This window comes from Ruditapes philippinarum, unplaced genomic scaffold (genome assembly GCF_026571515.1).
Source record: "Ruditapes philippinarum isolate M1 unplaced genomic scaffold, ASM2657151v2 ctg518_1_1_1_1, whole genome shotgun sequence".
In the NCBI taxonomy this organism is placed as follows: domain Eukaryota; kingdom Metazoa; phylum Mollusca; class Bivalvia; order Venerida; family Veneridae; genus Ruditapes; species Ruditapes philippinarum.
Genome location: NW_026866182.1, coordinates 17,120 through 37,693, shown reverse-complemented (window position 1 = coordinate 37,693; position 20,574 = coordinate 17,120). Strand labels below are relative to the sequence as shown.

Genomic DNA, 20,574 nt, shown 5'->3' with positions numbered 1-20,574 from the left:
AAAATATGGGTGTAACTAAAACTTGTACAAGCATCATAATAAAATTTGAAATGTTTGTGTAACAGTTGCTGATCTGAGCTGGCCTAGACAAATTCATGGTCTCGGTTAATATATTAATTAATTAGAACCAAATTAAATTAAAAGTAGAAATAAAAAGGTAAATAAACAAAACAAAACACAAAAATAAAATAGACTTTAGAAGCTATTGTCCCCTTAATGGGATATATGAAAAGCTGATCAGCAGCTGCCACACATTCAAACGCTAACACACACTGACAAATGACTATACAAATATACACACAAGAAGCACATGAAAAGCATATAAAGGATAATATGAAAAAATAATAAATACAGGCCTTATACAGCATTTCTTTTGGCAGACAAGAACACAGAAAAAAAAACAAAAGAAGCATGCAGATTCACTTGATTCACTTGATGCAAAACTCAACAAAAAACATAACACTTAGACACACATAGAACATTTGCATTTGAAGCCACTCCAGGTTTAGATAAGCCTCCGAAATTCACCGTAATCAGTTTCTGTTTTTAGTTCATTCGGGAGGCTATTCCAGACCTGGGTGGCCTCATAACGAAAGCTTTTCTTACCATTAGTCTCTGTGTTTACTCTAGGAACTTCAAGTGTGTTGTTATTTCTAAAAGAGTAATAAGAGGTATTTACTGTAATAAGTTCTTGAACATATTTTGGTGATATATATTTTGTAAACATTTAAAAACTTCAATAGCTAATTGTCTTAATCTACTGAAATGTAAAGTTGGCATATTAGCTTTACTTAAAAGAAATGCATATGATGAGCTGTAATCCTCAAAAACTATCTTCAATGATCTATGTTGTAACTTTTCAAGTTTTTCAGTATTTTGTTTACTACAAAAATGCCAAACTAAAGGACAATAGTTAAAATTTGAACGAACAAAGGATTTGTAAATTAACAATCTAGTATTTTGATTTAAGAATTTACTCAGTCTAGCAAGAATGTTGATTTGTTTTGCAGCCTTTTTGCAAATGTTAGATACATGCAAGTCAAAATTTAGTAAAGATCGAGTCTATTTCAACACCAAGAAGTTTCACGCTTTTTTCACAGACAATTTCTGTACTATTAAGACAAAAAGAGGTTAATTTACTAGTTGTTTGTTTTCCAATACAAATTGCCTAAAATTTGTCCGGATTGGCTTGCATTAGATTATTATCAAACCATTTTATCATAGATAAACTTTCATTTTCCAGTATAGATTGTAAAGAGTCAATATTGGTATCACAGTAAGATAATGTGTTGTCATCAGCATAATTGTACACAGTGGCTGATTTAATAAAGTAAAATATGTCGTTAATAAAGATGTTAAAAATAAGAGGTCCTAGAATGGATCCCTGGGGAACTCCCTTACTTATTGACATCCAGTCACTGCAAGGTAAGTTTTGTTCTTAAGTTGGGATTTAAACGTATTGGTTTTAACCGTCTTTATATATATATATGAACCGCCTTGGGAGTGAAATGTGTGTCTACCGACACAGGTAGGGCCCCATCCACAGAAAGTGCCATATTGTTATATATATTTATGCAACATTTACACGCATAAACAAAGTAGCAGTATAGCGCATGAATTTTGCTAATTTATAGATACATGTAACATTAAACATCTATATTCAATTTGATTATGTACACTACACTTGCCCGACAAATTGTGCGCTTTAGGGCTTTTTATAATATAGACGATGGTTGCCCTTCGCAAAAAAACAGACATCTATGAACTATCAGATTATAAAATCGGTCGGTCTTGCAGTCGAAATATTGAGACTATTGGCCAATGTACTCGATTAACTTTTCAATTGTGTTTTTTTAAAGAGGTATAAATCATGTACATGCAAAGGGGGATCACTCTATGTATAGATAAACAAAAAAAAAAAATCAGTTTTTCATCTTAATCGCAGACTGATAAAATGAACGACTTAAACTCCCCAGACAGACAATTAAAACATTATTGCACAAATTTGTCTCTTGACAATTTCCTGTCTGATAGTGATTACTCAGCAACTGATACAAAATTGGTGTTTCTCTCGGGATTGATGTCTGCTATTCAAAACAAGCATGACAAAATAAACGAATGCAGTTCCTTCCATCAATTCTTTCAAAAAGGAGAGTGGAGAGCGAATTTGTTGCATTTTCTGGTAATGATACTGGTTCTTGCCATTAAACTGATGTTGTACATCATAAATTTCAAATTTAAACTTACTTATTTTCATATGAATAACAGTAAACTAAAACTCATGGCAGGTGCAAAGTCTAGGAGGCTCTTGAGTCTTTTTTTCAATTTTATGCTAAATCTTAATCTTAACAATTAGGTCTGATTATGACTAGCAGGCGCATTGTTAAGGAACTGTAAATAAAAGACACTATTTATATGTACATTTATAAAGGTAAAAGTTCTACTAGACTAATATGAAAAAGGCAAAGCCTCAATGCGAGCTCGATTTTCTTTTACTGTAAGATAACTCGATTTTTCTTTTAACCGTAAGATAAATAATCGTTCATTTTTAGCTCGACTATTCGACTAGAATAAGTAGAGCTATTGCAGTCACCCGAGCGTCGGCGTAACCACTTATGTTAAAGTTTTTGTAATAGTTCAAATATTTTCAAAGTCCATAGACATATGGCTTTGAAACTTTGCACACTTGTTCACCATCATGACCCCAACCTGTAGACAGGAGGAGGTAACTCTATCAAGCATTTTGACAGAATTATGCCCCTTTTTCGACTTAGAATTTACGTTAAAGTTTTTGTAATAGTTCAAATATTTTCAAAGTCCATTGACATATGGCTTTGAAACTTTGCACACTTGTTCAACATCATGACCCCAACCTGTAAACAGGAGGAGGTAACTCTATCAAGCATTTTGACAGAATTATGCCCCTTTTTTGACTTAGAATTTACGTTAAAGTTTTTGTAATAGTTCAAATATTTTCAAAGTCGATTGACATATGGCTTTGAAACTTTGCACACTTCTTCACCACCATGACCCCAACCTGGAAATAGGTGGAGGTAACTCTATCAAGCATTTTGACAGAATTATGCCCCTTTTTCGACTTAGAATTTATGTTAAAGTTTTTGTAATAGTTCAAATATTTTCAAAGTCCATTGACATATGGCTTTGAAACTTTGCACACTTGTTCACCATCATGACCCCAACCTGTAAACAGGAGGAGGTAACTCTATCAAGCATTTTGACAGAATTATGCCCCTTTTTCGACTTAGAATTTACGTTAAAGTTTTTGTAATAGTTCAAATATTTTCAAAGTCGATTGACATATGGCTTTGAAACTTTGCACACTTGTTCACCATCATGACCCCAACCTGTAAACAGGAGGAGGTAACTCTATCAAGCATTTTTTTTACTATCAAGCACTAAGAATAGTCGAGCGTTGCTGTCCTACCGACAGCTCTTGGTATTTTACATTTTCCGTTTTAAAATTGTGTCCAATTTGGTACTTTGGACGAAAGTTTTCAAAACCATCACTTAGCAGGTACTGGCATTACCGTAAAGCTAGCTTTGAGCAGGCCCTTTGGGCCAGCTCGTCAAGCTCGCTATTAAATTAAAGACATAGCGTGCAATTTAGAATTTGTAGAATGGGCCAAGCTTCTTAGTTAAGATGTTAAAACTGTGGCTAGACTGAACAGTTAGAGGAAGGCTATTCCAAAGACTTTATATGCTCCTAGGAAAGAAAGAATTTTGATGGTAACGGTATAATGTGTCCTCGAGGAGGGTATCAGATGTCTTGTTTGAGTAAGATGTTTGTGGTCAACAAAGACAATCATAATGTTGTTTTGGATTTTATACAAGCAGGTTACAACACTGATCTTTCAACACTGCTCAAGTGTTTGCCAATTAAGTTCATTTATCATTTTTGAGACACTACTTGTAAAGTCATAATCATTAAAAATGTATCTAGCAGCTGATCTTTGGACTTGCTCTATCTTATATATTAAGTATTTCTGCCAAAGATGCCAAACAATGGAGCAATATCTAACCTGAGGTCAAACGTATAGGTCTTATATGCAGTTTCCTATATCTTTTTATTTGGGGTTTTAACATTTCTGATGAATCTAAGGGAGTTATTTGCTGTAGATGTAATATTGTTTATATGTTTGGTCCATGAAAGGTCTTGACTAATAGTGACTCTTTGGTATTTTGCTTCATGGGTTCAGTTAATTTGAATGTTATGGAGGGTATAAGGAAATATTACAGGTTTTCTTTTTCTTGTTATCCTGAGAACTTCAACATTTATCAGGGTTAAACTCCATTGGCCAGTCTTTAGCCATATTTCTAAGCATGTAAGTCATCTTCGAGGGTTTGGGTATCTTGTTTAGATCTGATGGTTAAGTAGACAACAGTATCATCTGCAAAAAGTTTAACCTTACCTTTGACACTATCCGGGACGCCATTTATATAGAAAAGGAAAAGGCAGGGACCTTATACTGAGCCTTGGGGGACACCTGAGAGGACAGGACTAGAATTCCTAATTTTTGACCTTCAACTACAACTTGCTGGGAGTGTGACTTAACTTAAGGAAGGAATGGACCCAATTTTTAACCTCCTGACTTATATTTGTAACCTTGTGACTTGTACCTAGCCATAGTATGAATACCTTAGAATTATAGGTAACTCTGTAATACGAGACACCGATAATACCCAGTATACGTGATAAAAAAGTATTACCACATGAGCGATAAAGGATATTCATACCCACTTAATTTCCCGCTTCGAGTTTTTCCAACCTACACATTATTTATGTACTTAAATTTTTTAAAATTCAGTAGAGCAAGGCAGGGTATTATTGACCCCTAAGTTAGCACATTAAAGAACAAATGACATCTTATAGAAATTTGTGGGCACGATACATACCATACAAAGAAGATTTATTTTCATTGGTTGCAGGGGGTCGCAGTTCTAGTAGAAAAAAAACAAATCATTTCAGTTTAAAGTGTCTTGTTTTAGATAAAACATGATTTTAAAGTTTGTATTATGCATTATTCTTCAACTTGTGGCTCCCTGGATAAAAATTTACCCAATGAATACTTGGGGTATTATGTTAAATTCCCAATTTATATAAAAAGTGCATCATTTTCCCCGTTTTGTTTGTTACCATGGCTGCACCATTCCCAAGGACGGCAAAAACACTGGAAAATAACATTCATTTGATATAGAGAATTATAGACTTAAAAAAAAAAAATTTCAAAACATAATAAAACAAAATAACATAAAAAACCGTCAAAATGACAATAAATTGAATAATGCAACCAGTAAAATAAATACCATAGTTTACCCTATAGCGCAATGACATTGAGCAAATTCTATAGACATACATTAGAGTTAAACAGATCTAATGATCTTATTGTGTACATTTTATGGACATTCCTGAAAATGGCCCCTCCCTTTGGTTTTCATAGTCTTTATTGTCATGCCAAAGTTTGTTGCTGTAAAATGTATAAGCTGTTTTCATGTACAGATGAAAATAAGGATTGAATTTACTTAGGAAACCACCTTGCATGAAAATGCTCAATTTGTTAAACATGTTTTGCTAGTATTCCCAAACTAGCAAAAACAAAAACATATCAAGATTCTTTCTTTTCTTCTTGTCATTACAAAAAGTCATCACTCTCTAACTAAAGTTTGTATGTTCTGTTCCAGAAAACCTGTTTAACTGTAGAAAAGAATAGATATGTTATTTTCACTGCAAGAAAAGTACTCGCATGCCTTGTAAAGAATTTCAACTCACAGGTAAATATTTGTAATATGCTTCATATTAATGAGATTGAATTTTCTTTTACATTAAAGGCACATTATGCCTCGGAAATCAATACTTACAGTTTTAAAAGTCTTTTTTCCGTTGACTTGCCTACAGTGTTACACTTAGTTTAGCACAGTTTAACAATGTTTGTATGCAGGCCTAGACATTAACTTTTAAATCAGGTTGTCCTGTCGGGCAAGTAGGTTTTAAAACTACTTGCCCGTGACCTAAGACTTACTTGTCCTGACCTAAAAATGGTAAAAATGTATAAATCAGAAAAACAAACAAGCTCATAAATATTTTTTGTATTTAGTAGTTTTTCTAAAACATCGGTTCATCTGTTTATTCAATGTGAATACATTTGTTGATATAGGAAACGGAAGGAAAAATATGAGCATGCGCCGCGGTAAGGAAATTCCCCGTTCAATCATCAAGTCAACAGCCGTAAACGAGTCTTCGTTTACTAAGTTCATAATGTTGTTATATTAGATTAAACAATAAATCATTTTTAATGCAAAAACTTTATTTAACAATTATATTTAAAGATCAATATGATTATCTACATATTTTCAATGATATCTTTACATGCAAACATCAAAATTTAAACAACAGCATAACCCGGGAATTACCTTGTACAAAATTAGATATAGTCTATTATTAGAACAGAGAATTACCTTACCGCGGCGCATGCTCATATTTTTGCTTCCGTTTCCTTTATCAACAAATGTACATGACCGTAGTATATTCACATTATTGATAATAATTCATGGTGTATTTTTTGTTTTAAAGATGTTTATAAATGAAAAGATGTTATTTCTATTCATTTTGTACATGCATTTTGTCAATGATGCTTTTTATTTTCACTTGCCCTGTCGGACAAGTGCTTTTCAAAATAACTTGCCCGGACCAAACTTTTAGTTGTCCCGGGCAGTCGGACAACCGTTAATGTCGAGCCCTGGTATGTAACATAAATGATGTCACATCAAATTGTTGTCACACTATTGTAACATCTTTTTATGCCTCCACAAAGTGGGACCATATAGCGTTGCACTTGTCCGTCCGTCCGTACATCTGTCCGTCCATCTGTACGTCCCTAAATCTTGTGAACACAACTTCTCTTAAACCGGATGGCAGATTTTGCCTAAACTTCCAGGGATGAACAGCCTTAACCTTTTCCCTTATATAAGCGTGTTTCGACGGCTTTTTGCCCCCCTCCTTTTTGAGGCCTCAAACAGTGAAAAAATGCCCTATTTAGGCCCCAAACACTGTCTTTCGTTTGAGAAATGTTGTTAAAAAAAGTGACCATTTTTTCGGCGCCGTCCCCCATCCAAATATTACATCAGGGGGTTGCCAGAAGGGGGATGTGCCCCCTTCTGTTTGGGGGGTTTGAAGGGGGGCGGAGTCCCCCTCATCGCCAAGCAAATTTTGGACTTGTGAGAGGCTGAAAATGACCCAAGGTCGATCATAATGTAACGTGTAACCAACGCTGAAAAGCCTTTAACTCTATCTCATTCCCTTGAGAAGTTGCATCACTTTGAAATAAATTTTGATGGAAAAAATCGAGGCAAAAAAAGTGATTTTTGGCAATTTTGAGATGTCCCCTCGTTGCCATGGTAACAGGAAATTTAAGACTGAGCATGTCGTTACAAAGGCAATGGTCCAGTCAACATTTGTGCCAAGTTTGATTAGTATTGAAAGCATTTTTCATAGTTTCATAGCAGTTTGAACTTGTAACAGGAGGCTTTTCAGTGAAAATGGCCATTTTTCACAATATGCTCATGGGGAAAAGGGTTAACTAAAAAAATTATAAATGTTACAAAACAACAATTTTTCACCAAAATTAGTTAAAAGACCACATGTTAACATGGAAAAACTAGATTTTGGGTGATTCCAAGGTTTTTCATCATTTTTGTTAACCTTTTCCCTTATATAAGCGTGTTTCGACGGCTTTTTTTGCCCCCCCCCCCTTTTGAGGCCTCAAACAGTGAAAAAATGCCCTATTTAGGCCCCAAACACTGTCTTTCGTTTGAGAAATGTTGTTAAAAAAGTGACCATTTTTTTCGGCGCCGTCCCCCATCCAAATATTTACATCAGGGGTTGCCAGAAGGGGGATGTGCCCCCTTCTGTTTGGGGGGTTTGAAGGGGGGCGGAGTCCCCCTCATCGCCAAGAAAATTTTGGACTTGTGAGAGGCTTAAAATGACCCCAGGTCGATCATAGGTAACGTGTAACCAACGCTGAAAAAGCCTTTGACTCTATCTCAGTCCCTTGAGAAGTTGCATCACTTTGAAATAAATTTTGATGGAAAAAATCGAGGCAAAAAAGTGATTTTTGGCAATTTTGAGATGTCCCCTCGTTGCCATGGTAACAGGAAATTTAAGACTGAGCATGTCGTTACAAAGGCAATGGTCCAGTCAACATTTGTGCCAAGTTTGATTAGTATTGAAGCATTTTTCATAGTTTCATAGCAGTTTGAACTTGTAACAGGAGGCTTTTCAGTGAAAATGGCCATTTTTCACAATATGCTCATGGGGGAAAGGGTTAATGTGGTAGTAAAGGAAGGAATTTTTGCTGCGACCAAATTTAACAGAATTATGGCCCTTTGTTGATTTTTTCACTATATACTATGTAGAAATTTGTGACCGCAACTCCTCTTATAACGGATGGCAGATTTTGCTTAAACTTCCAGGGATGAACAACCTTAATGTGTAGATAGTATTAAAGGAAGGAATTTTTGCTGCAACCAAATTGAAGAGAATTATGGTGGCCCTTTGTTGATTTTTAGTTTTCAACTTGTGGCACATGTTGTCCAAAAAATATTTGACCCAAAGTCATAAGATTGACAGAACAGTAGCGTGTTGGGGCATCTGTGTCGTATGGACACATCTGTGTCGTATGGACACATTTCTAGTTTATAAATTAAAATGGCTTTATTAACTCCTGCAGCTTGATTTTTGTGTCGGCTTAAAAAAGGCAACATATAGGGGTTACTTTTGTCGTCGGTAGCTGGCAGAGGCTGCGGCGACGTCCCTTAGGTTTGTCCAGAGCATAACTTAGTCGCTATAAATCGGATTGACTCCAAACTCGGTATGCGTACTTCTTTCAGTGACCAAAAATGCAGTGCACAAGAATCATTACCCTGCACTTCTTAATTTTTGACTTATTGCCCTTTGTTAATTTCATACGGGCCATTTCTCTTAAACTATAAAATCTTTGAACTTGAAACCTTATAGGATGATAGTTCTCATTAAAAAGAGGTGCAGTGCACAAGAACCGGTACTCTGCACTTGTTATTTTTTGAGTTATTGCCATTTGTTTTTTAAAATTCATACTTTATTTTTGTTCAGGCTATTTCTGCTAAACTATTAAAGCTATGGACTTGAAACTTCATAGGATGATAGATCTTATTGAGATGAAGTACAGTGCACAAAAACTGGTACTCCATAATTTTTGAGTTATTGCCCTTTGTTAATGTTCATACTTTATTTTTGTCTCGACCATTTCACCTAAACTATAAAAACTATGGACTTGAAACTTCATATGATTAGATAGATCTCACTGAGAAGAGGTGCAGTGCACAAGAACCGGTACTCTGTACTTCATAATTTTAGAGTTATTGCCCTTTGCTAATTAGTAATTATTATACTTTATTTTTGTCCAAACCAATTGTCCTACACTTTAAAAGCTATTGACTTTTGAGAAGAAGTGCAGTGCACAAGAACTTGTACTCTGCACTTCATGATTTTTGAGTTATTTCCCATCTGTAAATTTCGTTACGTAATAGGCTTGTCCAGAGCATAACTTGGTCACTATAACTTTGATTGATTCCATATTTGGTATGTTAGCTTTTTTCATTGACCTGAAGTGCAGTGCTTAGAATCCATTACAGAGTCCTCCATTTGATCTGTCAGTGTAAAATTTTTTCCATGTTATTTTTATTTTTGATATTATAACAGTTTTATTAATTCTGATGTAACATTGTTACAATCAGTTCAAATGCGACTAGAATTCAAGGTACATGTACATTGTAAGAGCGGTGTTTATAAATAACCTATATTTATGAAGAAGAATGCCCAATTGACAGCTGTACTGTTCACAAGGGTATACAACCGACTCGCAGGGTTCTAGTTGTGATAAATACATGTATGTTTTGCATTTCAGGAAGGAATGAAAGTAATACAACAAATATTTGATACCAATGATCATCTTGAGGAAATTCATACAGGACTACAAATCTGTAAAGTTTTATTTTCTAAGAAAAATGCAAACCATGAAGATATGGTCTGTCAGCTGGGACCTTTAGTAACTAGAGCATGGCAAACTTTAACAACTATGATTCGGGATGATAACGTATATAATCAATGCTTGTTAGAATTATTTTCTGTGTGTATAAAACTTGCAAAAATTGTTTTGACAAAAACTATGACGAATGAACCTGCGCTTATTTTAAAAGCTATACTCGGCAATGGAGAAGATTTTAATCAAATTCTGTTTGACAAATCTATTAAAACATATGTGAAGACAAAACTAATGAATTTTTTATATGTTATTATGAGAGAGAGTGATTTAACAAACATTACAATGTTAAGTGATGAGATTTTCAGCATTTCTGTTTCTCTATTTAACAAACTATTATCCTGTGATATGCCAAGCATTTTAAAGAAAAGTGGACGGACAACATTTATTGGGAATTCTCAAGATGTAACTGATGGTATAACATGTGACATTGGCCACATCAGAGACTGGACGTTCCTGTGTTTATGTTTATCATCTTGTTTAATACATCAGGAAGGTATGTGCTGTTTTAAATAATTATCCCCCGCCGATAGATCGGGGGATATTGTTTTGGCGTTGTCCGTCCGTCCTTCCTTCTGCACTCACAGGACAGTAATTATGTGGCTAGAAGGACAATAGGTAACTGTTCTTGATGCATATCTATAAATGGCCAGCACTGATGCATATCTATAAATGGCCAGCACTGATGCATATCTTTTTTCAGCCAGCATTGATACAAATCTTTAAATAGCCAGCACAGATACATATCTATTTTCAGCCAGCTCGATACATATCTGTTACAGCCAGCACTGATATATATATATGTTAATGGCCAGGACTGATGCATTTCTATTTACAGCCAATACTTATACATTATTTATTTAAGACCAGCACTAATTCATATCTCTAGAGAGAGTACTTATACATATATGTTAACAGTCAGCACTGATACATTTGTATCAATTCTTAGCCAGCACTGTAATTGTTTGAATTCTACAATAAATGATAACATATGAGCCGCGTCATGACAAAACCAACATTATAAGTGTGTTTGCGACCAGCATGGATCTAGACCAGCCTTCGCATCCGCGCTGTTCACTATCAGTTTCTCTACTTGTTATAGAGTTGTAAGTGAACAGAATGGATCCGGATCAGACTGCGCGAGTGTGCAGGCTGGTCTGGATCCATGCTGGTCTCAAACCCATTATGTTGGTTTTGTCATGACGAGGCTCGTATGCATTATTAAATATCAGCTTGTCTGATGCATAAATTCTTAACACTGATGCAAATGACTTCCCTTTCTTTAGATTTTAAGGACCAGGTTGAAATTTTCCTTACAAGAACAGATGACTGTGTGACACAACTGTTGGATGAAAACAAACTGTCGGTGACCCCATGGTTACCAGACATTAACATATCATTTCTATGGTTACCAGATATCTATGGAGATCAAGATGATAAGTGGATTGATGCTATGATATTACTAATGGAAATTTATTCATTAGAGAGAAAACAATCTAGGTAAGGTATAATCAATAATAGTATAGTGAGGAATGAAAATTTTGTCAGGAATACACTCCTATGTTTATTAAAATGTGCAAGAAAACAGGAAACACAGAAAAAATCCTAAAAAAAATTTAACAATTTTTTACAGAATTATTTTTTATGCCACCGCAGCATCTGCGATGCGGTGGCATATAGCGATTCATCTGTGTGTTTGTTTGTGTGTGTGTGTGTGTGTGTTATATAGATTATATAGTGAACTTAAAAAATCTTCTTGTGAAAAACCACTAGTCCAATTTAAACCAAACTTGGCAGGATTGATCCTTGGGTGAAGGGCTTCCAAAGTTGTTCAAAGAATTTCATTCCATGCAGAAATCTGGTTGCCATGGCAACCGAAAGGAATTATAAGAATAAATTTAAAAAATCTTCTTGTAAAGACTCAAAAGGCCTAGAGCTTAGATATTTTGCATAAGGCTTTGTCTGGTAGACCTCTACCAAGATTGTTCAAATTATAGCCCTGGGGTCAAAATCGGCCCCGCCCCAGGGGTCATTAATTTTAACTATATGTACATATAGTAAAAACTAAAAATACCTTCTTGTAAAGACCCAAAAGGCGTAGAGCTTAGATATTTTGCATAAGGCATTGTCTGGTAGACCTCTACCCAGATTGTTCAAATTATAGCCCTGGGGTCAAAATGGGCCCCGCCCCGGGGGTCATTGATTTTCACTGTATGTACATATAGTAAAAACTTAAAATACCTTCTTGTAAAGACCCAAAAGGGCTAGAGCTTAGATATTTTGCATAAGGCATTGTCTGGTAGACCCTTACCAAGATTGTTCAAATTATAGCCCTGGGGTCAAAATCGGCCCCGCCCCAGGGGTCATTGATTTTCACTATATGTACATATAGTTAAAACTTAAAATACCTTCTTATAAGGACCCAAAAGGGCTAGAGCTTAGATATTTTGCATAAGGCATTGTCTGGTAGACCCTAACCAAGATTGTTCAAATTATAGCCCTGGGGTCAAAATCGGCCCCGCCCCAGGGGTCATTGATTTTCACTATATGTACATATAGTTAAAACTTAAAATACCTTCTTATAAGGACCCAAAAGGCCTAGAGCTTAGATATTTTGCATAAGGCATTGTCTGGTAGACCTCTACCCAGATTGTTCAAATTATAGCCCTGGGGTCAAAATCGACCCCGCCCCGGGGGTCATTGGTTATCCTTATATGTATATAGTAAAAACTTACAGTAAAAACTTTAAAAAAATCTTCTAGTAATTGACAAATGCTAGAGGTAAGATATTTTGCATGAAACATTGTGTAGTGAAGCTCTAGCAAGATTGTTAAAATTATAGCCCTGGGGTCAAAATTGGCCCCACCCCTAGGGGTCATTGATTTTCACTATGAACATAGAGTAAAAAATTAAAAAATCTTCTTATCTGAAGGTACAAGGCTTAAAGCTTTGATATTTGGTATATAATATCATCTTTGGGTCCTCTACTAAAGTTGTTTTAATTATGCCACTAGTGTTGAAATTGCCCAGAGGCGCTAGATTTCTTTATATGTATAAAGTAAAAACTTGAAAAATCTTCTTCTCTGAATTGACAAAGGCTAGAGTTTAAATATATGGCATGAGACTTTGCGAAGTGAACCTCTACCAAGATTGTTCAAATTTTAGCCTTGGAGTCAAAATTGGTTCTGCCCCGGGGGTCATTGATTTACACTATGTATATCTAGTTGTTTGGTGGACCTGTATCAAGATTGTTTTGGATTAAACCCTTGGGTCAAAATTTTGCCTTGACCAATGGGACAGTGACCTACTTTCTTGTCCTTTGATGTACAGCAATGAAATTTTGACCATGTTCACAGTTTTAGTTGTAAAATTGAACTTTGATATCAGGTGACCTAGATTTTGATAATGTGACCTACTTTCTTGTGCTTTGATCTACAGCTATGAAATTTGAACCATGTGCACAGATTAAAATGTAAAGTGGACTTTGATATCAGCTTACCTAGATTTTGACAAAGTGTCTTACTGTGTTGTCCTTTGATGTAGTCATGAAATTTAGTCTGCATGAAATATGATCTTCACCACCAAATTCACTAGACTCAAGTGCATTGATATATTCCTGCTCTGATCTTTTATTTGATTAACAATAGATTTAATCACTAATCTGATAATAAGAATTAGATAGGTCAGGGATATCTATGCATTATGACAATCTTCAATTGTATAGAAACAAAAAAAAATATGTTCCTACACTACTATTTAGTGTTGTATTAATGCGGTGGCATAGCATTTTTCTCAAATGCAATCTTGTTTTCAAGATAAACACTGTAACATCATAATTTGATGATATGGTAAGAAATCGTGCATAATGGTTTATGATCAGAATGGAAAATTACATGCAAAACATGAAATATTAATAAATACTAGAAAATGTGTTCATTTAACATAAAAGATCCAATACTATTCTTTTTAAACACACACCATTTGTTATATTTTCACAGGTGGTTTTGCCATCATGAAAATTTTGCAGCTTGTGTTCTGTCTGTAAAATATTATTTGATCTGAAATGAAAAAAACAAATTAACAAAAACAAAACACAAATATCTGCAGAAGGTATAAGGTACATGTATGAAATACAATATCAATTAAATATAACCTGCAGAATTTGTTTAGTTGTTTCTGAATGTGGAACTGTGGAGTCAAGATTTAAGATATATCAATATCAAAATAATGAAAATCAAGCTTCCAAGAGTATAAGATTTGGTCTGAATACGCAAATATGCATCCTTGGGTCAGGCTCTTTACTTGTGGCAAAGGGTTATCAATTCTGAGTCATGCAGGCCAAGAGTTAAGCTTTTACTTCATTTGTGTAATTTCTTTACATTTCATATTTTAATTACTATGAGTTTTGTAGATATTAGCAGAAACATCATATTGCAACCATAAATATTTCAATATTAATTCTTGATCATTGTGGTTATAATTTTTAGCTCGACTATTCGCAGAATAATCGAGCTAATTCAGTCACCCATTTGTCGGCATTGACATCCCTGTGGTTAAGTTTTTGCATGTAAGCTGGTATCTCCATAACTTCTGAAGGGAATGGATTGAAACTTCACACACTTGTTCTCCTCTGTGATTATCTAACATGATTGGCACAAGTCCCATAACTCTGATTTGCTTTTTTGCATATTTATGCACCTTTTTCGGCTTAGAAATGTCTCCATAACTACTGAAGGGTTTGTGCCTTTTTTTTGGAACAATTTTATGCATTCATAATAATAAAGCAGTGGTTAACTGGATAAAACATCTTAATAACAAGCCTTTGTACCTTTTCGGACAATTTTATGTATTCATATAGGTAAGCATTATTATACTCCATGAAACACACTTGTGACAACTTTTCGAATAGTCGAGCGTTACTGTCCTCCGACAGTTCTTGTTAGGAATGAATTACGTCTATTGTATACTTGGCATGCAGCTAGAATTTTCTTTTCTTTTCAGTTTATATACAGAGCAATTTTTGGACCAGCATCATTTGCACTTTTTGCAGTTTGTCAGAACTCTTGGATATGACCATCTTGTCCTAATTGACCTATTAACATCACCTGAAACAAATTGTCTTGCATACCTAATGAAATATTTGAAGTACTTGCTTTTAACCTGGAATGATTTCATTACTATTATTAGTCAAATTCAATATGCACAAAATGCAGAATTAGCTGATAGTAAAGATGAATACTATAATGCAAATGAAAATGCTGATGTAGCAAACTTAGGCCAATATGATATGACTTCCTTACAATATAGATTATCTAAGGATGGGGAAGAACTACATGAAAATGTTAAAGATGATGTTACTGAAGTTAAACTTGATTATGTAGTAAAAGCAAATGAGTTATGTGTGGATCACCAGAAAGAAGGTGATGAAAGTCTTGAAATAGGCAGTGATAAGAGGAGTAATGATCAGTTACTTGCTTCTTCGAGCTTATTGTTAATTGCTGATGCATATGATGATGTTGATAATGATAGTGATAACAGTGACGATGAAAATAGAATAATGTATACATTTGATAAAAACAAATGCAGCAACATACATGAGGCAGAAATTAAAGTTTCAATGCAAAAGAAAGAATTTGATGAATTTCATTCAACTAAAACAGTTTTACATCTTACAAAGTCTCCATCACAAGTTAATGCAGGCAAAGTCTCACCACCCGAAGATACAATTATACAACAAGAGGAAAAGATTTCTAATGGATGTGAAGAAAACAATGTGTTAGAATTTGGTAGCACTGAATCTGGTGCTGAAATTGATAATGTTTCACTGGTTTTAAGTATAACAGAAGAGGATAATGAACATAACTTGGATGTTGGCAAAGGTTGCATAGCTGATGATTCTCATGACATACTTGACAAGGTGATTGGAATGATTATAAGAACAAGGTTACAGCTAGAGAAACTCAGTGATTCTAGTTTGATGAAATATAATCCACAAGTATTGGTAAACTTGATTGAATCTGTTGAGGAACTTTATGAAAAGAACTGAGTGAAAAGTTTAAAGAGAATGTACATGTGATATTGATTTTTTACACAGATTTTTCATTTTAGTTATAAAATCAGTATATAGGCTCAAAAAAAAAAATCTACTGAAATGTATGAAGTAAAACAAAACTGAGACTCTATTAATCTATAGAATTATCTTGTGGCAAATTGGCAAAGTTCGACATTTTATATATTTTTCAAAAAATGAAATCTCTAAAAATGTTAGCAACCATTACATTTACTACCAGTGCAGCAAAGTTGATGAAATGGAGCTGATTTAGTTAGGGGCAGTGGTAATTGAACATTGATAATTTCATCTACATTGTATTTGAATGTATGTTTTGTATTTTTGATGTGCGATCCATCCACAGGTTGCCATCCTTATTTCACTTTAACAGTTATTTTAATATAGCTGAATTTTGGTTTTTGGGAGAATGTTTGTCAGCTAAGAAGGTTAGATTAGAGGAAATTAGCCAAGATAAATGACATATTTTAGAGTAAAAAAAAGAAGAAAAAAGATGAAAAGTCAAACATTATCAAAATGATAGGTCATCTTAATAAATTTTTGAACGGATTTGAAAATGACAATGTTATCTTTATATTGTAAGTTTTCACAACCCAACAATGATGTATCAATGTTTAATGGATGATAATATCAAGTTTCTTAAAAGAGTATTATTTTTGTTCCATGTACGATTACATTTGAAAAAGAATATGCTCTGCATTTTCAATCACAATATCACATTGACAAAAAGGGTCAGGGTCGCAAATGGTTATCATATAAATAGTTATTTAGCCCTTTCCCTCATGAGCATATTGTGAAAAATGTCCGTTTTCACTGAAAAGCCTCATGTTACAAGTTCAAACTGCTATGAAACTATGAAAAATGCTTCAATACTTATCAAACTTGACACAAATGTTGTTTAATGACTCGACCATTGCCTTTGTAACGACATGCTCAGTCTTAAATTTCCTGTTACCATGGCAAGGAGGGGACATCTCAAAATTGCCAAAAATCACTATTTTGCCTCTATGTTTTCCGTCAAAATTTATTTCAAAGTGCTGCAACTTCTCAAGGGATTGAGATAGAGTCAAAGGCTTTTCAGCGTTGGTTACACGTTACCTTATGCTCGACCTGGGGTCATTTTTAGCCCCTCACAAGTCCAAAATTTTCTTGGCGATGAGGGGGACTCCGCCTCCCTTCAAACCCCCCAAACAGAAGGGGCCACATCCACCTTCTGGCAACCCCCTGATGTATCTTTTGGATGGTGGGCGGCGCAGAAAAAAGTGCTCACTTTTTTAGCAGCATTTCACAAACGAAAACATGTGTTTGGGGCCAAAATAGGACATTTTTTCACTATTTCAGTCCTAAAAGGGGGGGGGGGGGTCGAAAGTGTGTTGTTTTGCGTATATATGAGGTAAAGGGTTAAATTACTGCAATTATTTTTTTTAAACGTGTATGCAATATTGATCAGTATCTCTATCAGTTATATTACAATACAGTACATTAAATTTTAATGACTAAATGAACTGTTAAACATCAAATGCATATTTTAAAGTTTATATGCATGTTAAAGTTATCATTGTTGCCTTAATAGATTTTTTTTCTGTAATATTGTTTTCTGGGAAGGGCTTAATCTAATGTTGTAAGAACTTGTTGCCTAACCCATTTGCATTTTGATATGATATACTCATCATTTGTATAATATGTTTGTTAACATGTATTTGATGCATTAAAATATGTTTATTGTAGTTAATGAATATTTTGATCTAAATTAGCTATATTTAAATAAAATAGAATTGTCAATGTTCAGTGATCACTGCTTTTCAATTTAGATAGTATTGCTTTTAAGCAATATAGTCTTCAAAAATTGCTCTCAATAAACCTGTCTTTAATATATTGTATGTACGTAATATGTTCCTTCAGCCGCAGAAATCTTGTTTTATATTAACTTCTGGAAGGAAAGTAAACAAAAAATTGATAATCATGATCATAGACTTGTTTTAATTAAATGACCTTATTAACTCACACCTATTACTGGTTTAAGTTAGCAATATTCAATTTTCAACACTAGATGTGAAAAAAAACCTCTAAACGAAATAGACTTATTTAACGCATTTTTCAAGGCAGTATAATAGAAATACTAAAGATATTTATATTTTTTTAGCTCATCTGAACAAAGACTACGGCAAACAATTGCGTCTGTCACCGATGAATGATCTAACAACGACTCAAACGAAAATATATCATATTTAACAAAGTGCCATTATGCTAATTTTTGTGTCGCCTTGGAAAAGGCGACATATAGGGGTTACTTTTGTCGCTCTGCTGCTCTGCACTTCTTATTTTTTGAGTTATTGCCCTTTGTTAATTTTCATATTTCATTTTTGTCCTGGCCAATTCTCCTTAACTTTATTGTTCACAAGGCGACACATCCGGAGTTGTAGTTTTATTGTCAAATTGACTTTAATTGACTATATATTTCAATAAACTGGTCATTATAATGGTGATTGACCAACACATGATATTTGAAAATGTTTAAAGTAAAAAATAAATCTACCTGAAAAGACTGCCCCACTCTTATATATTTATAAATACATTCCGAGGGATAATTACACACATTCCGCTGGGCAAAGTGAGTTATTTATCGTTCATGTGAAGTAAATTATAAAATTGAAAGGAATTATGAGAAAATGTTTACTTATTTTGACTTTCACTTGTTCACTCTATATCTACCCATGGATGATCACAATGTCACTAAATTGTTTCATAAAGTGTCAGATAGCCAAGTTAATACAAGTTAGAGCTGCCAGTACACATTTGTAATATACTGTAAAGTTTGTCTTTGCTAATCCTTACCTTAGAACATCAAGCTTGCATACGTAAGAGACTAGCAGACGTTGAATTTTTTTTACAGAAAACTCCTGAAACACATGGCATTAGGACAATCATAAATAAAATGAATGGTTGTAGTCTTTTTAAAAACTTCTGTCCATATTCAGAAGGATTTAGCTTATCTTCCTGTGCGTTGCTTATAACAGAATATGAATAGTACTTCAGGCATTGTTCAGAGTGTCTCCTACAATTATTGGGCCGCCCAATGAGAAAACCAATATAGTGCAGAAAATGACGTCACCCAGAAAACGTTGTTTGAATCTGACGTCTAAATATGAACGCTTTTTATCTATTTACCGCGTACACAATTCCTACGCGCGTCTTCTCGCTCACTATATCTCGCGTATCGATATACATGTATTTTCTACGCAGGACAGAAATCCCTAAAATACATGTATGAATAAAACGTTTTCATGAAACCATTAAATTACATAATGTTTAAATTATAGGTAGCTCTACTTTAATTTACGAACTGAAACGTCATGCCCGCCCACTGACTCTAGCCTAAGCAGTAAATTGTGGCTTATTAATAATCTATCATGCGTTCGTTTATTTGCGATAACTACTTTTTTGGAATAATTATTCATTTTATTAATAAAAGTATTTGTATCTATCTTTTAATATAGCAAGATTGACATTCAAAATACACTTTAAGTGCTAAGTAATTTATAAATGTTATCAGTTACGTAATTTGGTAATAAATCATATAATGTCTGTATCCCATGTATTTTTATTATTTCAAATAATTGTTCAGCTTGTATTCCAGTAAGATATTAAGAAGAGATATATTTAGTTACTGTCAATATCAAAAATGAAAGCTTTTCGAGTACGTTTTTATCATTGCAGGGAAGTTCATCCCTGTCTTCTTGAACACCTTTTTAGTCAACATGTAATCATGGTTAATGATATTTTTGTAGTGGTATATAAATGTATAAACACAAAGTATAACGATCCGTAACGTCTCTGCCAAGCCCCTAGGCAGGAGATTAACAACTGGATGACAGCAATTAATGTTTTGATAAGGGCAGTACACTACAGCCAATAAAGTTTGAAACTGACAAAAATATATTCCGGGGGGGGGGGGGGGGGGGGGCTGCAGCCCTGAAGCCCGGGCCTGAATCCGCCACTGAAACCTGTTGTTTAGCACAGATTTAAATAATCATGGGCTTACTAAAAGCATGTATATCTATAAAGAATAAAACGATATTAGAAATCTTCCACCATTCGGACACTATTTTGCTTGAAAATTAATGCGCCTGTCATTTGACAATCTTTACTCAGTGATCTCCCCTGAATTTTTCAGTGTAAGTGTACATATATGTATAAAGGCAAGTAACCGCTTCAAAAAAGCGGACTACTTTCGGCATTTGCAATTAAAAGCATCAGGGTCTGAAATTCATTATTTGTTTGGTCTGACGACCCAACCAAATAAAACCTAGTTCATCAGATAGTTAAAATGATAATGATCATCAAAATGAATGTAAAATAATTAAAGATTTATAAAAGATATGGTCCCAAACGATTTTCAAGACCACTGTTAAG

The 20,574-nt window shown here is 34.2% G+C and overlaps 1 protein-coding gene across 1 annotated transcript; it reads left to right on the top strand.

Annotated features, from left to right (window-relative positions):
• Positions 1 to 1,917: 1,917 nt before the first annotated feature.
• Positions 1,918 to 18,097, top strand: LOC132731604 (uncharacterized). Its single transcript, XM_060717810.1, has 5 exons — positions 1,918 to 2,182; positions 5,701 to 5,790; positions 9,960 to 10,590; positions 11,381 to 11,594; positions 15,096 to 18,097. Exons 1-5 carry the CDS (start codon positions 1,955 to 1,957, stop codon positions 16,138 to 16,140), a joined length of 2,208 nt encoding a protein of 735 aa, XP_060573793.1. The 5' UTR covers positions 1,918 to 1,954; the 3' UTR covers positions 16,141 to 18,097.
• Positions 18,098 to 20,574: the final 2,477 nt, after the last annotated feature.

What these genes read in the sequence shown, in the direction of transcription:
- LOC132731604 (XM_060717810.1), top strand. Translation starts at nt 1,955, where the DNA reads ATGAACGACTTAAACTCCCCAGACAGACAATTAAAACATTATTGCACA. An exon ending in TAAAGAATTTCAACTCACAG is followed by an intron (nt 5,791 to 9,959) that starts GTAAATATTTGT and finishes TTTGCATTTCAG; the next exon opens with GAAGGAATGAAAGTAATACA. An exon ending in TTGTTTAATACATCAGGAAG is followed by an intron (nt 10,591 to 11,380) that starts GTATGTGCTGTT and finishes CCCTTTCTTTAG; the next exon opens with ATTTTAAGGACCAGGTTGAA.